General features: G+C 45.2%; 1 protein-coding gene across 1 annotated transcript in view; it reads right to left on the bottom strand.

Moving 5' to 3' along the window:
- LOC147882936 (DNA repair RAD52-like protein 1, mitochondrial) overlaps positions 1–19,463 on the bottom strand; it is a 55,945-nt gene extending 36,482 nt beyond the window's left edge. The window contains exons 1-2 of the mRNA XM_087400608.1: positions 19,106–19,463; positions 1,049–1,086 (exon numbers count right to left, since the gene is read on the bottom strand). Of these exons, the coding sequence (XP_087256734.1) occupies positions 1,049–1,086; positions 19,106–19,431 (364 nt within the window). The 5' untranslated portion in view covers positions 19,432–19,463. The remainder of the gene's footprint in view (positions 1–1,048; positions 1,087–19,105) is intronic.
- Between the last annotated feature and the right edge of the window lie 533 nt (positions 19,464–19,996).

Below are 19,996 nucleotides of genomic sequence, written 5' to 3'. Positions count from 1 at the left end.
GAAACAGCCCTAAAAGGGCTCATGCATGACAGTCCAGGACTTTAGGCACAGCCCTGATGCCCTATTCCACAAACACCTAATCTTAAATCAAGCCCCGCTGCCTCCTCGTTTGAGAGTTCACAAGCAGGGCATTGACCCCTACTACTAACAGATCAGCTATCATATAACCCTAACGATCAGGCTCCTTTGCAGGAGACTATAGGCAGGCAAATAGGACTAAGTGCATGTCAGCAGCTATTGTGCGTGCATGCACAGGCATGTGCCTGCATTATGCAAGTGTGTTCCCATATACATTATAATATGAGAAGCATACACTGCAAGAGAAAGGAACAATGAGACAGAAGAAAAGTGGGAATGGGAGATCCAAGCATAGCCTGCCTCTAGGACTTTTAGACTCCAGAATCTCTTCAATGTGATTGCATTGGGAGTAAACTCAAATGGAAAGAGGAGTCCTCAACCAATGCATCATTACCAGAACCTAGCCAAACTTAAAATTGTTCAAATAAGAGGCACATCTTGCGCATCCATGCACACAGGAATGTGCATGAATAACACAAAATGTATAATCCACGAATGGAGTTCAATTGTCGTATTCTGCAAACCTTGAGAAGAATTCAACATGTTGAAAGTACATCAGAAAGGCACGTTTCAACTATCAATTGATGTAGTAACAGGATCCAGGTTGCTTCTATGGAAATGACTAGTAATTCTCAATCGAATGAGAGTCATGACTGATCAGACAACGACTTTCCAATAAATTGGCAAGCCTGTGCAAGATATTTTTAGCACATCTACATATAGTCTAGGTCAGTAAGAGAAAATACACACATTTACTGTGCAATAGAAATGCCAAAGAGATTTATAGACCCAAGAGGTTAAGCACACCGCATGTATTGTGATCAAGACTAGAAACTTGAAATTAAATTATAGTTACACCAAAGTTCATCAATACATACAAGTCACACGCCTAATCTCAGGATCTGCACTCTATAAGTTCCTCTTATCCCTTTGTGTATTTGACAATGGTTTAAGAAGGTAATAGACCAACCTGGTGCATAGAAACTGAGCATTCGATTCGCATGGTACCTGTACCCACATTCGACGACAACAACGCTTAATCACATACTGTATACAAGATAGCTATAAATGATTTCCATGCTAAAGCTTCTTCAAATACCAATGAGATGGCAGAACACTTCAACATTCATCCCTTTTATAAGAAGAGAGACACTTTGGCATACGTGACCATGGAATTGCAGAAAGAGATTGGGGCACCAAATTGTCTTAGAGCCACCTGTAATCCCCCTTCAAATGATAAATCGGACCATGACATCTGACTTATTCCGAAAAAGCACATGAGTTTTAAAGGAGAATGGGAGCCATGACGTGTATATATCTAGATGAGTCCAGGAACATGCCCAAAGTCATCTGCCAAAAACACAACATAGTGTAGTTTCAATCTCATGATAGTCAATCATAAGGTTGAAAACCATAAACTCCATCACGCATAGCAGGGACTAGCTACTATGACATCCCCACTGACGTCATCAGCGCCCAACAGTGGGTGTAGACCATAATATAAACATATGCTCTCACACATACAAATCCACACACCCACACATACTTGAGCATCCATTTATACAAAGTCTTCATACTGAGTTTCTGTCAACACTCCGGAGGTGAAGGGCAGACTCAGCCGTGAGGAAGGCTAGCACTAAAGGAGAAGTGGCCTCAAAATGCTAGCCTGCTAGAAGGCACCTGGTGGGGCATTCCGAATCCTTATACAATTTCAACAACATCATTTATCGGTATCCTTTCACTCCCCCTCGTCCAACTCGTAAGTTCCACTGGTTTCTTGACATTACAGGAAATATTCGCTCTCGGTTATCATCACTTTATAAGCCTTGATAAAGCCAAGCACATATGTACACTCATCGTGTGAGAACAAAATGAAGAGTGCAGCCTTTAAGCTCATTGGTAATCTTCCAAACGATAAAAAACAATCATCTCCATCAAGCACAGTAGCGACCATATACTATAAAATCCACATTCAACAGTGCCCAAACAATGGGGCTTTTAGCGATATGGGAAAGTCTCTTGCGAGGGGCAAGGCACACGAGTTTTCGCTTCTCTATAGAGCTAAATATTTCAGAGATATATCGAATATGATATGACCAGCAATTCTTGCCCATAAACATAACATTAATTACGTGATATGGTGAACTGGTAGCTTCAAGCAGCTCTACAAGAGCAACAAAGATATCAACAAGGCTAGGCATGGGAAGGGCTCCAACAAGCATCCCTTACAACCTCCTACAGAAATGGTGCATCATAGACAACAGCATGAGGAGACTGAAAGCAACACTATTTTCCATTACACATAATCATCTGCAGAGCCCGTTAACATAGTTTTCCATTCGGCATACGCTACGGGTATGAAAGTATGGAATAAGTATGAAAAGATGCCCCTGGCTCAACCACACTGTCAAAACACAAGGTATATGAAATTTAATTAACAAGTTCAACTTTCAAGTTTCAAGTTCAACTACTTAAGAATTCCAAAAATATTTCTTAAACCATTAAACAGACTATAGAATCTTCAATCTAGATCCACAAACATTGTGATTGAAATTTGAAAGACTTATTACTTCATGATTCATCGGTCGCCAAATACATCAATGATAAAGGATTGAAAAAAACTTTTAAAAGACAAGTCTAGGGGAAACTCCAAGTTCCAACTTTCAGCTTTCAAGCATCAACGCTGAAAACTCTAAACTTCTAAAGCCTAGTAATCTAGGCAGAAAAAGAAGCTGCAAGAAAGACAAGTCTAGGAAAAACTTCCAAGTTCCAACTTTCAGATTTCAAGCATCAAAGTTGAAAACTCTAAGCTTCTAAAGCCTAGGCCAAAAGAAATGAGGCTGCAACAAAGATATGAGGCTACAAAAGTCAAGACTCTAGCTTTAGTGTGCTAGCTCTAGAGTCTCAATGGTCAACTTCTTCCTCCTCCTCTCCCTCATCATCATCATCATCATCAGCATCATTATCATCACCATCATCATCACCATCAGCACCAGCATCATCACTATCATCATCAGCATCAGCACCATCACCATCATCATCATCATCATCATCATCGTCGTCGTCGTTGTCGTCATCATCAACAGCAGTAGCAGCCATAGCAGCTGCATCTAAAACATCATGTGACCCTTCAGCACTTGAGCCTGCACTTGCATGTCCTCTTGTCTCACCTCTAGTGTAAGTCTCTTCCACTGGCTCTTGTAAGTCTTACAAAGTAATCAGCCTGTCATCATCCTTCTCCTTGTCGATCATCTCCAAAGTTAGGGCTTCAACCTATTCCTTGTTTTAGTGTGTATAAGAGAAAAGGTGCTCAAATTCCTCTCACAAGAGGATGCACAACTTCCTTGAGAGAGAATCCTTTTGCAAGCTGCTGAAATTTCGGAGTGCTAGCATCAAATATTTCCTACCATTTAACTGCATCCTACATCTTTTGCAATGGAATGAGCAAATGAACCCCCCTTTGATTTATATACATCTAGCTCATCAATAAGGACTCCTTGTTGCTCCATACCATACTTAGTGTAGCGCTCTGCAACTTAAATCCATCCACTATTAACCTCTGCATCACTATCTTGGCCCTTACTTCTCCATAAAGGATGCAAAACAAGCCCACTGCATGTAAGGGGGAGTGCATCATATCCCAACGATCAATACAAAGATTCTTGACATCATCAAGCCTCCCTGCATCAACATCATTCATAGACTGAAGCTTCTCGACCATCCGATCCATGTGCTCATAAATCAGCCCCGTAGTACCTTCCTCTCTATCTTCAAGATTGGTGCACAAATTTTCACTATCATTTTTGCATTTTGCCAAAACAAAGACCCCAAGATAATAAATGAGACTTCATTTTCTTTCTTAGTGCGACAAGGCTTCAATTTCAGCCATTCATCACTCTCAAGCATTCTTCTCAATCCATTGAGCACTCTGCTGTCCAACAAGTTTACTAGCCCAATGTACACGTATGAAAATCTCGGGGGACCAGGCTTCCCTAGCTCCTTTGAGCTACACTTTCTGTACAATGCCAAAACACGTGGCTTTCTTGTGATGAAGCTCACAATTTTGGTGCCTTGCTTCAACATAGGAGCCACCCAAGCCAACTTCCCTATGTTCTCAAACAACAAATCCAAACAATGGCATGTGCATCTTGTGAAGAAGATAGAAGGCCATTCTTGCTCAATAAGTGACCCTGCACGAACACAATTTGCAGCATACAACATTTTAGGCCCAACATCCAAAATCTTTTCTTTTAAAATGCCAAATATGTATCCCTTGATTTATAATGTCCACTAGTATCAACAGACTTCATAAATATTGTTCCACCGATTGAAGTATGCCATAATATTTACAATAGGTCTCCGCCTATTATCTAACCAGCCATCACATGCAATTGTGCATCGGTGTGTTGACAAAGACTTGTATGGTGTGCGGGAAAACAGAAAAAATATGAGAACACATATGAGGGGAGCATGGCGGGGTGGACCTGGGAACCGATGAAAGGCCACATGGGCAGCACTATGGCTGCCATGGGGGTAGAGATCTGAGAGAAAAAGGAAAGAACCTAGACGCATCAAAGTTGCTGCAACACATGGCGCCAAGACCATGGCAGATGGCGATGCATACATGGCATGGATCTGGCCTGGAAGAGGCAGATATGGAGCAGCACAAGATCGCGGGGTATCTCGGGGTACAGGCACATACATGGCGAGCTATCTGGCGAGGCGTGTGGGTAGGCACATGGCCTGCAACATACCCTAAAAATGGCGCAGGAATATGGCGGGACAGATCAGCAAATAGGTTGGCCAACAGTAGGGCTGGTTGGGGCTGGTTGAGCCAGCCAGCCAGGCCTTGGTTAGGCTGGTCAAGAGGGCTGGGTCCCTGCCTAGAACAAAGGCTGCGAAGGGCCTAGTAAAGACCCTTATATAGGGCCCTGGTTGGACTGGTAGGGGCCGCCAATCAGGTCAGTTTTTAGCCAGACTGAGTCGGCCAAAATAGGGCTGACCAGTCGGCTATTTTGACCAGGCCTTTGTGAGGGAAAGAGGGGAGTGGAACGATAGGAGACAGAGACACAAGGAGTGTGGGTGTGTGAAGAATGCCCGGAGCCACACCACAAACTCAAAGGTTTTATTAGGATTAGGTATTCACCCTATGACTGTCTTAGTGGTCGTAACATTTTAAAGGGTGGCAATGTGCCTTTACCCCAACAACCTCCCACCTAAAGGCCAATGTGCCTAAAGGGGAGAAAAGAATAAAAATTACAGCAATATACAGTTACTGTATACAAGACCATAAAATAAGAATGGTCTCATCCTAATCCCATGATCCGGCGACAATGTGCAAACCGCTCTGTAGACAACCTCTTAGTGAGCAAATCTGCAGGATTATCATCAGTGTGCACCTTTACAAGCTCAAGCTGCTTGTCCTCCAGTACCTCCCTGATAAAATGATATTTCACATCTATGTGCTTGGTCTTCTGATGAAAGACCGGATTCTTTGCCAACATGATAGCACTTTGACTATCACAATGCAAAACTGGTATATCTCCTGTAATGCCCAAATCTCCCACCAGCCGAGTAAGCCATATTGCTTCCTTGCAAGCCTCAGTGGCTGCAATATATTCAGCTTCAGTGGTTGACAGTGCAATGCATTTCTGCAACCGAGACACCCATGATATAGAACCTCATATGAAAATATAACCGGTAGTAGACTTCCGGTTATCTGCATTTCCTACATAGTCTGTGTTGGGGTAAAGGCACATTGCCACCCTTTAAAATGTTACGACCCCTATGACTGTCTTAAGACAGTCATAGGGTGAATACCTAATCCTAATAAAACTTTTGAGTTTGTGGTGTGGCTCAACACATTTTTTACACACCCACACTCCTGGTGTCTCTCTCTCCTATCGTTCCACTCCTCTCTTTCCCTCACAAGTGGTATCAGAGCCAGGTTCTCCCTCTCACTCCGGTCTACCCCTCCCTCTCCCCTCGGGCCTCGTGCCCTCTGTCAGAAGGCGCGCGAGCAGGGCGCAGCAGGGCAGCAGCGCGCGAGCAAGGCGCAGCCAGCGCGCGCAACGCGCAGGAGCAGCCACGCGCAGCAGTTACGCGAGCAGCTAGCTGCTGCTAGCTGCTACCAGCAACCAGGCGGCCATAGCCTACCAGGCAGCCGCAGCCAGCGGCTGCAGCCAGCCGTACCGGCTGTACGGACGCCGCGACAGGCAATCGTACCGGCTGTACGGACGCGTGCACGTACAGGTACAGCCGTACCGACTGTACCCTCAGCCAAGGGAATTTCGACTTTTTTTTGGGGATCCGTGCCCTCGCAAGTACAGGGTACAGCAGGTACTCTGTGCAGGCACAGCAGGTACTTGCAGGTACAACAGGCACAGAATTTTTTTTTGGGGAAGAAGGAAAAGAGTGAAGAGCACTCTGCTCTTTTGCGTGGTACATGCAAGTACGCGCAGAGGGCTTTTATGCTTTTGATGAGTGCAAATCTCAATTTTTGGGTGACTATTACAAAGGGCTTTTGCCTGGAAGTGTATGCAGTGTATGCCTTGAGGCAGTGTGGAGCCAGGGTCCCCACATTGGTCTTGTTTCCGCAGTGTACTTAGTGACATTTCTTGCAAGTCACATTCTGTGTACGACACTTTGAAAATCTCAGTTGAGCCACGCTTGGCCAAGGCGCATCGAGTTTACTCGGTCCCTAACTGTCCACCGTTGACAGTGCTCAAAAGATTTTTTTTTTCGGTGTTCGTACGTTGGGATCTGTGTTGCTACTGTGCACACAGGCAGTTTATGCATTACTTTGTCAGGTGAAAGTGCAAGGAGAGCGCTGTATTTTGTATGCTACCTCAGTGTTGAGGTGTTTTTCACTTGGTACAGGTGTCAAATCAAGGGGCTTTTGCCCAGATTTTGCTTGTGAGCACTTGAGTTACTGTTTGAGAACTTCAGATGCCTTTTATCCCCTTGGCAGAAGGGTGATTGTTTGGGATTTGTCCCATACTTTGTTGCAGGTTTTGTGACAGGCTGAGGTGTTTGGAGCCTTTTTTCAGTGGACAAAACAGTGTATGACAAGTGGTTTATGCATATAAAATCAGTGCAATACCTCATCTGAGGTGGGAGAAGTGATCAGGACATCAGTGTTTTGTGTTTCGTCAGATGATGATGCACTTGTGAAGCACTTGTGGAACAGCTGCAGCATTCTGGCAAAAAAATATGGACTGAGCTCGTTGAATTCTTTATGCCTATTTGAGCACGGTACAGTGTGTCAGAAGGTACAGTGACTGGAGGGAAAATTTTTCTGTTTTGCTGCAGGATTTTTTTGACAGTAAAAAACAGCACTATTGTGAGTGCTCCTGGCTCTTGATAGAGCAGGTTTTCTGAGAAATCAGAATTTTATTTAGTCATTTTTTTGACTTACAGGGAGTCAGGCACTTTCCTTGTCTGATATGGCATCAGGGGGAAGTGAATCCTCAATACTGAACATAAAGAAATTGGAAGGGGCACACAATTATGCATTATGGGCAGAACAGTGTTTGAATGTACTTCTGCTAAAAAAGATTTCTAAGCCCATAAGGGTGAAGGGTGTCAAGCCATCTGGGATGGCAGATGATGAGTGGGAGGAGCTTGATTTGTCCGCAAGGGCGGCTATCATGCTTACTCTCACTGATTCTCTTGTGTTCAATGTTCAGGCTGAAAAGACCTCTTATGGCCTATGGCAGAGGCTAGAAGAGTTGTATGCCCAAAAGAGCTCAGCCAGTAAGGTTTATTGGTTGAAGAAGCTTGTCGACCTTCGCATGAAGGAAGGTACAGCTATGACCTCACACTTGAGTGAGTTCAATGCCATCTTTACACAGCTTATTGCACAGGGATTGAATCTTGATGAGGAGTTCAAGGCTACTTTCTTGTTGTGTACCCTCCCTGAGAGTTGGGACACTTTCAAGACCACTCTGTCAAATTCAAATGTCACTCTTATGTATGCTGATGTGGAGAGCTCTCTCCTTATGGAGGAGATGAGCAGGAAGAATAATATGGGCAGCAAGTCTTCCAATGCTTTGTAGGTACAGGAAAGAGGTAGGACTCAGCAGAAGGGGAGATCTGCTGGCAAGTCCAAATCCCGCAGTCATTCCCGTGGCAAAAAGGATATTGAATGCTTTTACTGTGGCAAGAAGGGACATGTGAAGTCTAAGTGCTTCAAGTTTATACGGGATCAGAAAGCCAAGAAGGCTGAGACAAAGGATGCAGGCAGTGGAAGCAAAGGCAAAGGCAAGGCCAAGGCAGATGACTTGGATGCAGTGAATGTTGCAGCAGAGGACAGTGACAGTGACAGACATGATGTATTATGTTCTTCTGCTGTAATTGCACATACATTAGTTGTTGATGGCCATGACATGCACTCCTGGCTCTTGGATTCAGGTGCTTCTTTTCATGTTACGCCTCATAGGGAGTGGTTTACTTCCTACACAGGTACTCATGGAGTTGTTCACCTTGGGAACAACTATGCATGTCAGATTGCAGGGATTGGCAGTATACAGATAGTATTCCCTGACGGACGCATATTTATGCTTGATGGTGTTCGCCATGTGCCGCAAATCAAGAAAAATCTGATTAGCACTGGCTTGTTGGATGACAGTGGTTATCACACCACATTTGGGGATTCCAAATGGGTAATTACTGATGGCCAGGTTGTAGTGGCTGAGGGTTATAAGAGTGATACCTTGTACCCTCTTTATGTTTCCAGTGTAGGTAATCATGTTGTTGCCATAACCGAGCTGCCAAAGGTTTCATTGTGGCATAGCCGGTTGGGACACATGTCCGTTAAAGGAATGCAAGAACTGTCACGTTTGGGTTATCTGCCGTCTCTTTCATTTTCAGATTTGCCTACTTGTGATCATTGCATTTTTGGAAAGCATTCTATGACTCCTCATAAGAGGAGAACTCCCCAGAATAAAGCACCGCTTGATCTAGTGCACACTGATTTGTGTGAGATGCCACAGATATCACTAGGGGGTGCAAAGTATTTCATTACTTTTATTGATGATGCCACACGCAAAGTGTGGGTCTATTTCTTGAAGCATAAGAGCAATGCCTTAGATGCTTTCAAGAAGTTTGTCGCTCAGGTTGAGAATCGGACAGGATGCAGGCTGAAATGCCTCAGATCCGATAATGGGGGTGAGTATGTGTCACATGCTTTTGTACAGTTATGCGAAGCTAAGGGCATTAAACAGGAACTCACAGCCCCTCATAATGCATCTCAAAATGGTGTGAGTGAGCGGATGAATCGAACTATTCTGGAGAAAGTTCGATGTATGTTGTCTTATGCTGCATTGCCCCATGGCTTTTGGGCAGAAGCCGTGCAAACAGCAGTTCACCTAATTAACAGGTCGCCAAACAAGGCTTTGGAGTTGAAAGTGCCAGAGGAGGTGTGGTCTGGCAAGCCACCTTCATATAAGCACTTACGTGTGTTTGGCTGCGACTGCTTTGCTCATGTACGCAAAGAACTGCGCACCAAACTGGAGCCAAAGTCTTTCAGATGCATCTTCATGGGTTACAGTGATGAAGGTGAAATGGGGTACAGGTTATGGGATCCTGTCAAACGGAAGATTATACGCAGCAATGACGTCATCTTTAAAGAGGATAGTGTACACAAAGAACCCGTGCAACCTGTGGAATACAGGAGGGTTGTTTATGATGATGTCGGACAGCAAAGAATGCCCATTAATATGCAGCAGCAGGCTGCTGTAAATAACCCTGTTCAAGAGGGTATACAGGCTGAAAATCAGCCAGACAATTTTGCCAATGATGCACCACTGGATATGCGCGCTGTAGAACAGCCAAATTTGGTGGTACAGCCACCCGTCATGCATGACGAACAGGCTAGACAGCAGCCTAATACGGAACATTTTGTTAGGAGGAGCACCCGTGTACAACGGCCTCCTGACAGGTTTGTTCCAGGAGCCAATAATGTGGCTGATTTTATCATGCTGACAGATTGTGGTGAGCCTTCCAGCTTCAGGGAAGCTATGGGAAGAACAGAGAAAAGGAAGTGGGAGAAAGCCATGCAGTCAGAAATGGACTCCCTACTTCAAAATGATACATGGGACTTGGTTCAGCTACCTGCAGGCAGAAAGGTTTTGCCATGCAAGTGGGTTTACAAAGTCAAAGTGGATTCAAATGCTTTACCGAGGTATAAGGCCAGATTGGTTGCCAAGGGATTTAAGCAGGAGAAGGGCATTGACTTTGATGAGATCTTTTCCCCTGTAGTCAAGATGACTACTTTGAGGGCAGTGTTAGCTCTTGTTGCTCATGAGGACATGGATTTATGTCAGATGGATGTGAAGACTGCTTTTCTTCACGGAGATCTTCATGATGAGATCTACATGAGTCAGCCAGAGGGATATGCTGTTAAAGGGAAAGAGCAGCTTGTGTGTAAGCTCAAGAGGAGCTTGTATGGACTCAAGCAGGCACCAAGGGAATGGTACAAGAAGTTTGATGCCTTCATGCAGTCCCAAGGGTATCACAGGTGTGAAACCAATCATTGCTTGTACACCAAACGGGTAAAGGATGGCAGTTTGATGCTACTCATTCTATATGTGGATGACATGCTGATTGCCAGCAAATCTCAGCAGGAGATTAGTGCTTTGAAGAAGCAACTGCATAAGTCTTTTGACATGAAAGACTTGGGTGATGCAAACCATATTCTTGGTATGCGGATTATTCGTGACAGGTCCAAAGGACTTCTGTTTCTGTCACAGAAGGAGTATATTGACAAAGTACTGCAGAGGTTTAAAATGGAGGGGGGGAAGTCTATTAGTACCCCGTTGCCTCCACATTTAAAACTCAGCAGTAAGGACAGCCCCAGATCAGATGATGATAAGGCTGAGATGGCCAAGGTTCCGTATGCATCTGCAATTGGTTCTTTGATGTATGCCATGGTTGCCACTCGTCTGGATATTGCTTTTGCGGTGGGAGTCATTAGCAGGTATATGGCAAATCCAGGCAAGCGGCATTGGGAAGCAGTGAAAGGCGTCTTGAGGTATCTCAAGGGTACCAAAGACTTGTGGATATGCTATGGTAGGCAGGATGCATTGGTGCATGGTTTTACAGATTCAGACTATGCAGGGAATGCAGATAACCGGAAGTCTACTACCGGTTATATTTTCACATTTGCAGGAGGTGCTATATCATGGGTGTCTCGGTTGCAAAAATGCATTGCACTGTCAACCACTGAAGCTGAATATGTTGCAGCCACTGAGGCTTGCAAGGAAGCAATATGGCTTACTCGGCTGGTGGGAGATTTGGGCATTACAGGAGATAATTTTGCATTGTGATAGTCAGAGTGCTATCATGTTGGCAAAGAATCCGGTCTTTCATCAGAAGACCAAGCACATAGATGTGAAATACCATTTCATCAGGGAGGTACTGGAAGACAAGCGGCTTGAGCTTGTGAAGGTGCATACTGATGATAATCCTGCAGATTTGCTCACTAAGAGCTTGCCTACAGAGCGGTTTGCACATTGTCGCCACATCATGGGATTAGGATGAGACCATTCTTATTTTATGGTCTTGTATACAGTAACTGTATATTGCTGTAATTTTTATTCTTTTCTCCCTTTTTGGCACATTGGCCTTTAGGTGGGAGGTTGTTGGGGTAAAGGCACATTGCCACCCTTTAAGACAGTCATAGGGTGAATACCTAATCCTAATAAAACTTTTGGGTTTGCGGTGTGGCTCAACACATTTTTTACACACCCACACTCCTGGTGTCTCTCTCTCCTATCATTCCACTCCTCTCTTTCCCTCACAGTCTGAATCTGTAAAACCATGCATCAATGCATCCTGCCTACCATAGCATATGCACAAGTCTTTGGTACCCTTGAGATACCTCAAGACGCCTTTCACTGCTTCCCACTGCCGCTTGCCTGGATTTGCCATATACCTGCTGATGACTCCCACCGCAAAAGCAATATCCGGACGAGTGGCAACCATGGCATACATCAAAGAACCAACTGCAGATGCATACGAAACCTTGGCCATCTCAGCCTTATCATCATCTGATCTGGGGCTGTCCTTACTGCTGAGTTTTAAATGAGGAGGGAACGGGGTACTAATAGACTTCCCCCCCTCCATGTTAAACCTCTGCATTACCTTGCCAATGTACTCTTCCTGTGACAGAAACAAAAGTCCCTTAGACCTGTCACGAGTAATCCGCATACCTAGTATGTGATTTGCATCACCCAAGTCTTTCATGTCAAAAGACTTATGTAGTTGCTTCTTCAAAGCAATAATCTCCTGCTGAGATTTGCTGGCAATCAGCATGTCATCCACATATAGAATGAGTAGCATCAAACTGCCATCCTTTGCCCGTTTGGTGTACAAGCAGTGATCGGTCTCACACCTATGATACCCTTGGGACTGCATGAAGGCATCAAACTTCTTGTACCATTCTCTTGGCGCCTGCTTGAGTCCATACAAGCTCCTCTTGAGCTTACACACAAGCTGCTCTTTCCCTTTAACAACATATCCCTCTGGCTGACTCATGTAGATCTCATCATGGAGATCTCCGTGAAGAAAAGCAGTCTTCACATCCATCTGACATAAAGCCATCTCCTCATGAGCAACAAGAGCTAACACTGCTCTCAAAGTAGCCATCTTGACTACAGGGGAAAAGATCTCATCAAAGTCAATGCCCTTCTCCTGCTTAAATCCCTTGGCAACCAATCTGGCCTTATACCTCGGTAAAGCATTTGAATCCACTTTGACTTTGTAAACCCACTTGCATGGCAAAACCTTTCTGCCTGCACGTAGCTGCACCAAGTCCCATGTATCATTTTGAAGTAGGGAGTCCATTTCTGATTGCATGGCTTTCTCCCACTTCCTTTTCTCTGTTCTTCCCATAGCTTCCTTGAAGCTGGAAGGCTCACCACAATCTGTCAGCATGATAAAATCAGCCACATTATTGGCTCCTGGAACAAACCTGTCACGAGGCCGTTGTACACGGGTGCTCCTCCTAACAAAATGCTCCGTATTAGGCTGCTGTCTAGCCTGTTCATCATGCATGACGGGTGGCTGTACCACCATATTTGGCTGTCCTACAGCACCATTTGCTGGCATATCCAGTGGTGCATCATTGGCAAAATTGTCTGGCTGATTTTCAGCCTGTATACCCTCTTGAACAGGGTTATTTACAGCAGCCTGCTACTGCATATTAGTGGGCATTCTTTGCTGTCCGACATCATCATAAACAACCCTCCTGTATTCCACAGGTTGCATGGGTTCTTTGTGTACACTATCCTCTTTAAAGATGACGTCATTGCTGCGTATAATCTTCCGTTTGACAGGATCCCATAACCTGTACCCCATTTCCCCTTCGTCACCGTAACCCATGAAGATGCATCTGAAAGACTTTGGTTCCAGTTTGGTGCGCAGTTCTTTGCGTACATGAGCAAAGCATTCGCAGCCAAACACACGTAAGTGCTTATATGAAGGTGGCTTGCCAGACCACACCTCCTCTGGCACTTTCAACTCCAAAGCCTTGTTCGGCGACCTGTTAATTAGGTGAACTGCTGTTTGCACGGCTTCTGCCCAAAAGCCATGGGGCAATGCAGCATAAGACAACATACATCGAACTTTCTCTTGGATAGTCCGATTCATTCGCTCACTCACACCATTTTGAGATGCATTATGAGGGGCTGTGAGTTCCTGTTTAATGCCCTTAGCTTCGCATAACTGTACAAAAGCATGTGACACATACTCACCCCCATTATCGGATCTGAGGCATTTCAGCCTGCGTCCTGTCCGATTCTCAACCTGAGCGACAAACTTCTTGAAAGCATCTAAGGCATCGCTCTTATGCTTCAAGAAATAGACCCACACTTTGCGTGTGGCATCATCAATAAAAGTAATGAAATACTTTGCACCCCCTAGTGATATCTGTGGCATCTCACACAAATCAGTGTGCACTAGATCAAGCGGTGCTCTATTCTGGGGAGTTCTCCTCTTATGAGGAGTCATAGAATGCTTTCCAAAAATGCAATGATCACAAGTAGGTAAATCTGAAAATGAAAGAGACGGCAGATAACCCAAACGTGACAGTTCTTGCATTCCTTTAACGGACATGTGTCCCAACCGGCTATGCCACAATGAAACCTTCGGCAGCTCGGTTATGGCAACAACATGATTACCTACACTGGAAACATAAAGAGGGTACAAGGTATCACTCTTATAACCCTCAGCCACTACAACCTGGCCATCGGTAATCACCCATTTGGAATCCCCAAATGTGGTGTGGTAACCACTGTCATCCAACAAGCCAGTGCTAATCAGATTTTTCTTGATTTGCGGCACATGGCGAACACCATCAAGCATAAATATGCGTCTGTCAGGGAATACTATCTGTATGCTGCCAATCCCTGCAATCTGACATGCATAGTTGTTCCCAAGGTGAACAACTCCATGAGTACCTGTGTAGGAAGTAAACCACTCCCTATGAGGCGTAACATGAAAAGAAGCACCTAAATCCAAGAGCCAGGTGTGCATGTCATGGCCATCAACAACCAATGTATGTGCAATTACAGCAGAAGAACATAATACATCATATCTGTCACTGTCACTGTCCTCTGCTGCAACATTCACTGCATCCAAGTCATCTGCCTTGGCCTTGCCTTTGCCTTTGCTTCCACTGCCTGCATCCTTTGTCTCAGCCTTCTTGGCTTTCTGATCCCGTATAAACTTGAAGCACTTAGACTTCACGTGTCCCTTCTTGCCACAGTAAAAGCATTCAATATCCTTTTTGCCACGGGACTGACTGCGGGATTTGGACTTGCCAGCAGATCTCCCCTTCTGCTGAGTCCTACCTCTTTCCTGTACCTGCAAAGCATTGGAAGACTTGCTGCCCGCATTATTCTTCCTGCTCATCTCCTCCATGAGGAGAGAGCTCTCCACATCAGCATACATAAGAGTGACATTTGAATTTGACAGAGTGGTCTTGAAAGTGTCCCAACTCTCAGGGAGGGTACACAACAAGAAAGTAGCCTTGAACTCCTCATCAAGGTTCAATCCCTGTGCGATAAGCTGTGTAAAGATGGCATTGAACTCACTCAAGTGTGAGGTCATAGCTGTACCTTCCTTCATGCGAAGGTCGACAAGCTTCTTCAACCAATAAACCTTACTGGCTGAACTCTTTTGGGCATACAACTCTTCTAGCCTCTGCCATAGGCCATAAGAGGTCTTTTCTACCTGAACATTGAACACAAGAGAATCAGTGAGAGTAAGCATGATAGCCGCCCTTGCGGACAAATCAAGCTCCTCCCACTCATCCTCTGCCATCCCAGATGGCTTGACACCCTTCAACCTTATGGGCTTAGAAATCTTCTTTAGCAGAAGTACATTCAAACACTGTTCTGCCCATAATGCATAATTGTGTGCCCCTTCCAATTTCTTTATGTTCAGTATTGAGGATTCACTTCCCCCTGATGCCATATCAGACAAGGAAAGTGCCTGACTCCCTGTAAGTCAAAAAAATGACTAAATAAAATTCTGATTTCTCAGAAAACCTGCTCTATCAAGAGCCAGGAGCACTCACAATAGTGCTGTTTTTTACTGTCAAAAAATCTGCAGCAAAACAGAAAATTTTCCCTCCAGTCACTGTACCTTCTGACACACTGTACCGTGCTCAAATAGGCATAAAACAGTAACTACAGAATGCTGCAGCTGTTCCACAAGTGTTTTATCAGTGCATCATCATCTGACGAAGCACAAAACACTGCTGTCCTGGACACTTCTCCCACCTCAGATGAGGTATTGCACTGATTTTATATGCATAAACCACTTATCATACACTGTTTTGTCCACTTGAAAAAAAAAGCTCCAAACACCTCAGCCTGTCACAAACCTGCAACAAAGCATGGGACAAATCCCAACCAATCACCCTTCTGCCAAGGGGATAAAAGGCATCTGAAGTTCTCAAACGGTAACTCAAGTGCCCACAAGCAAAATCTGGGCAAAAGCCCCTTGATTTGACACCTGTACCAAGTGAAAAAAAACACCCTCAACAATGAGGTAGCATACAGAATTCAGCACTCTCCTGGCACTTTCACCTGACAATGTAATGCATAAACTGCCTGTGTGCACAGTAGCAACACAGATCCCAACGTACAAACACCGAAAAGAAAATCTTTTGAGCACTGTCAACGATGGACAGTTAGGGACCGAGTAAACTCGATGCGCCCTGGCCAAGCGTGGCTCAACTGAGATTTTCTAAGTGCCGTACACAAAATGTGACCTGCAAAGAAATGTCACTGATACACTGCGGAAAACGAGACCAATGTGGGCACCCTGGCTCCACACTACCTCAAGGCATACACTGCATACACTTCCAGGCAAAAGCCCTTTGAAATTGTCACCCGAAAACTGAGATTTGCACTCAGCAAAAGCATAAAAGCCCTCTGCGCGTACTTGCATGTACCACGCAAAAGAGCAGAGTGCTCTTCACTCTTTTCCTTCTTCCCCAAAAAAAAAATTTCTGTGCCTGCTGTACCTGCAAGTACCTGCTATGCCCGCACAGAGTACCTGCTGTACCCTGTACTTGCGAGGGCACGGATCCCCAAAAAAAATGTCGAAATTTTGGCTGAGGGTACAGCCGGTACGGCTGTACCTGTACGTGCACGCGTCCGCTGATAGAGGTCGGCTGCCTGTGTGCAGCCAGCTGCTGCTGGTCACACGACCCGGCAGCTAACAGCTGCACGGCCGGCTGCCTATCGCGGCTGGTCGCGGTCGCGACTGGCTGGTCGGCTGCTGCCTTGCAGCCGGTCGGCTGGCTGCGGCTGCCTTGCTGGCTGCGGCCGCCTGGTAGGCTGCGGACGCCTGGCTGCTGGTAGCAGCTAGCTGCTCGCGGGCCTGCTGCACGCGGCTGGTCGCGCACCTGCTGCGCGTGGCTGCTCCTGCGCGCTGCGCCCGCCTTGGAGCTGCAAGCTGACAGAGGGCACGAGGCCCGAGGGGAGAGGGAGGGGTAGACCGGAGTGAGAGGGAGAGAGTGGCTCTGATACCACTTGTGAGGGAAAGAGGGGAGTGGAACGATAGGAGACAGAGACACAAGGAGTGTGGGTGTGTGAAGAATGCCCGGAGCCACACCACAAACTCAAAGGTTTTATTAGGATTAGGTATTCACCCTATGACTGTCTTAAGACAGTCATAGTGGTCGTAACATTTTAAAGGGTGGCAATGTGCCTTTACCCCAACAGCCTTGGGCCTATAAAAGGAGAGACCTTGGGCCTCATAAATCATCCAGCAGTGAAGCCTTCCAGGAGCAGTAAGGAGCAGCAGCAGGCCTATACTTGGGCCTACTTCAGGGAGGTCAAGGAGGATCAGGAGTGCTGCAGCCTTAGCTCTACATTTGGCTGAGACCTAGATTATCTATCAGGGCAGTAAGGTGCTGAGATCTGGACAGAGAGTCTACATACGCTTGAGGTGGAGCACGCGGACTCAAGTCTAGATATATCCAGCAGATAGTAGAAGTACGTGGTAAGATCAAAGGACCATGCTCTGGTGGGACTTTGGATCTATCTCTCTTTTGTATTGTGTCCATAGCTTTGGACGGAAATATATATCCTTTTAGTAGCTTCTATATCTGGCTGGTTCATTGTCTATTGATGAGTCTGCACATCTATGTGATGCACATAAGTATGATGGATATGGAACATTGGTGTGGGAGGTTTCCAAGTCAAAGATAAAAAAATTGTTTTCTAAGGCTACGTGTCATGTCATGTATTTTGGAGGGGGGGTAGTTCATAAGCTCCCTGTTCATTTATAATTTCCATTCCATCCTTATCACTATCCAAAAGCGAGCCTTTCTTACTTCCTTTCAAAGCCTATTCGCTTCAAAAGAGCTGCTGCTGCTCTCCAGATAAAGCCCAACTCTCTGTTGACGCTGTTTTGGCTATTCTCACTTGTTTGCAGCCTGTCCCAACGTCCTGATTCATTTAGCTAACTTTATTGTGTTCCTTGCCACTTGTGTTGGCCATCATTGTCTTTTGAGCGGCAAGGAAATCCATTGCAGCCCCCTCCTCATATATACCTGTTTTACTGCATTCATGGGCCCCATAAAAACATGTGCGACATTTCCCTCAATAATTTTCCAGTGGGTTTGTCTGCTGAAACTCCATGCACTACTTTTATACCTGCTTGTTTCGGTATGAGTAATCTCCAGCATCTCTCTCTTTTGGAGCCAAACTCAGCTTCTTCCTTCTTAGCACTTGCTTTCGTGCAAATGCTTCTCCAAAAATTTTAGTGGTGGCCCCCTCCTATCGGTCTTTACAAGTTTTATACTGCTTTTTTTTTAATATGTGATCCCTGGCGTCTGTGTCTTGTAGCCCAGCACTTAAATTCTGCCTCCTTGCAAGCCCTTCATACAAAGTATCCCAGTAAGATACAGTGGCAGCCTCCCTAATAGTTGTTCTTAGTCTTATCTGAAATAAGTCCAGCGGTGCTCTTATACAACACGCTTGTTCCACATCACTTTACTGACAAGCAATCAATTTTGGGCCCATCTTTGATACAATTTCATTTCAGTTCTTTCCTTTATGTTCCTTCCGACCACGTATTGGCATGCTCTCATCAGCCACGTGGTTCCAAAAGCCTCTTGCATTGTGTTCGCAAAGTCCATATATCCTACTCAATTTGCCCACGTGCACTATGACAATAAACGTATTTCGCTAAGCTGTTAAATAAGGCCTTTACGATCAGTTAGGACACCACTCATTCTTGTATACTGGCATCTCCTTTGTCATGAGAAATTTATTGAGAGATCATCCCTACCTGGGAAATTTATTGGGCTTCAACTCCACCGTGTACTGGCAACAATGTAAGAAACCCTAGCATCTAAGTTTGACGTCTAATATGGTTATCATATCTATGATGGCAGCATATTGAAAATGGTGAATACACAAGACGTTACTACAATCAATGCTGCAGCATTCCTATGCACAGCAGTCTCGCATAATTGCAAACCAAATAGCAAGGTATGGGGAGGTACCAAGGTATATATTTGAGCAGCACTCCGTTGTCCAATTTGGTTTTGAGGACCTGGTCGGGTACGCGTTTATTCAAATCGCGAAGAATTTCCACCAGGGGTCTAGTGATGCAGGAAGAAAGAGGGGAGTCCTCGAGGGGAACAGCGTAGGGGACGACAAGCTTGCGAGGGCTATCAGAGGAGGCGGCAAAGACTAAAGGGGTAGAAGGGGATGAGGGCTTAAAGGGCGAGGGTTTGAGAGCGAAGTTGCAAGGGGGAAGGGGCGAGCCAAAGAAGGGAAAGGAGGCGACAGGTGGAGAAGGCCATTTGAGAAAGGCCGGGGCTTCCATTACTTTGAACACAATACATAACAACCTCTGCAGGGAAGTAGAAAAGAAAGCAATCTAACCCAACCCTACCTGATCCTCAGCTTATCCCACACGTGGATTTAACCCCCCTTGGTGACGAGGCTGACAGGTTCTCCCATCCCATCCCTAGTTCTTTCGACTTTTAGCACATGGTGAGAAGGGAATACGCCTTTGAATATGGATGGGAGCTAAGACCCTAAGTGGATGTTGCCCCAAAGCTTGATGCTTGTTGTGAATAAAGTTCGTTTGTTCCATGATGTTAACTTTTCTCACTATTTGTAACACCAAGTGGGTGAGATCAAAGCTTGTCGAGTTAAAAGATGCACATAAAACACAATTACGAATAGGTCGTCCCAATTGGAAAGAATTCAAAAATGTATTCAGTATTAGGGCAAAATAAACAAAGTAAAACCGCTCGCTAAATGGGTCAAGAAAAATCAAATAGCCATCTTTCTGTTAATCAAACCTGCGTAGGTCAATAAAATGAAAAACCCTAAACCTCATTGTTAATTAAACTTGCTTGAACAAGTACCTAGTCCTCAGTTTT

The sequence above is a fragment of the Dipteris shenzhenensis genome, chromosome 29 (assembly GCF_047967505.1).
Source record: "Dipteris shenzhenensis isolate YYH24624 ecotype China chromosome 29, Dip_SZ_1.0, whole genome shotgun sequence".
NCBI classification, from domain to species: domain Eukaryota; kingdom Viridiplantae; phylum Streptophyta; class Polypodiopsida; order Gleicheniales; family Dipteridaceae; genus Dipteris; species Dipteris shenzhenensis.
The sequence above is the reverse complement of the archived record's forward strand: the minus strand, read 5'-3'. Positions and strand labels throughout refer to the sequence as shown.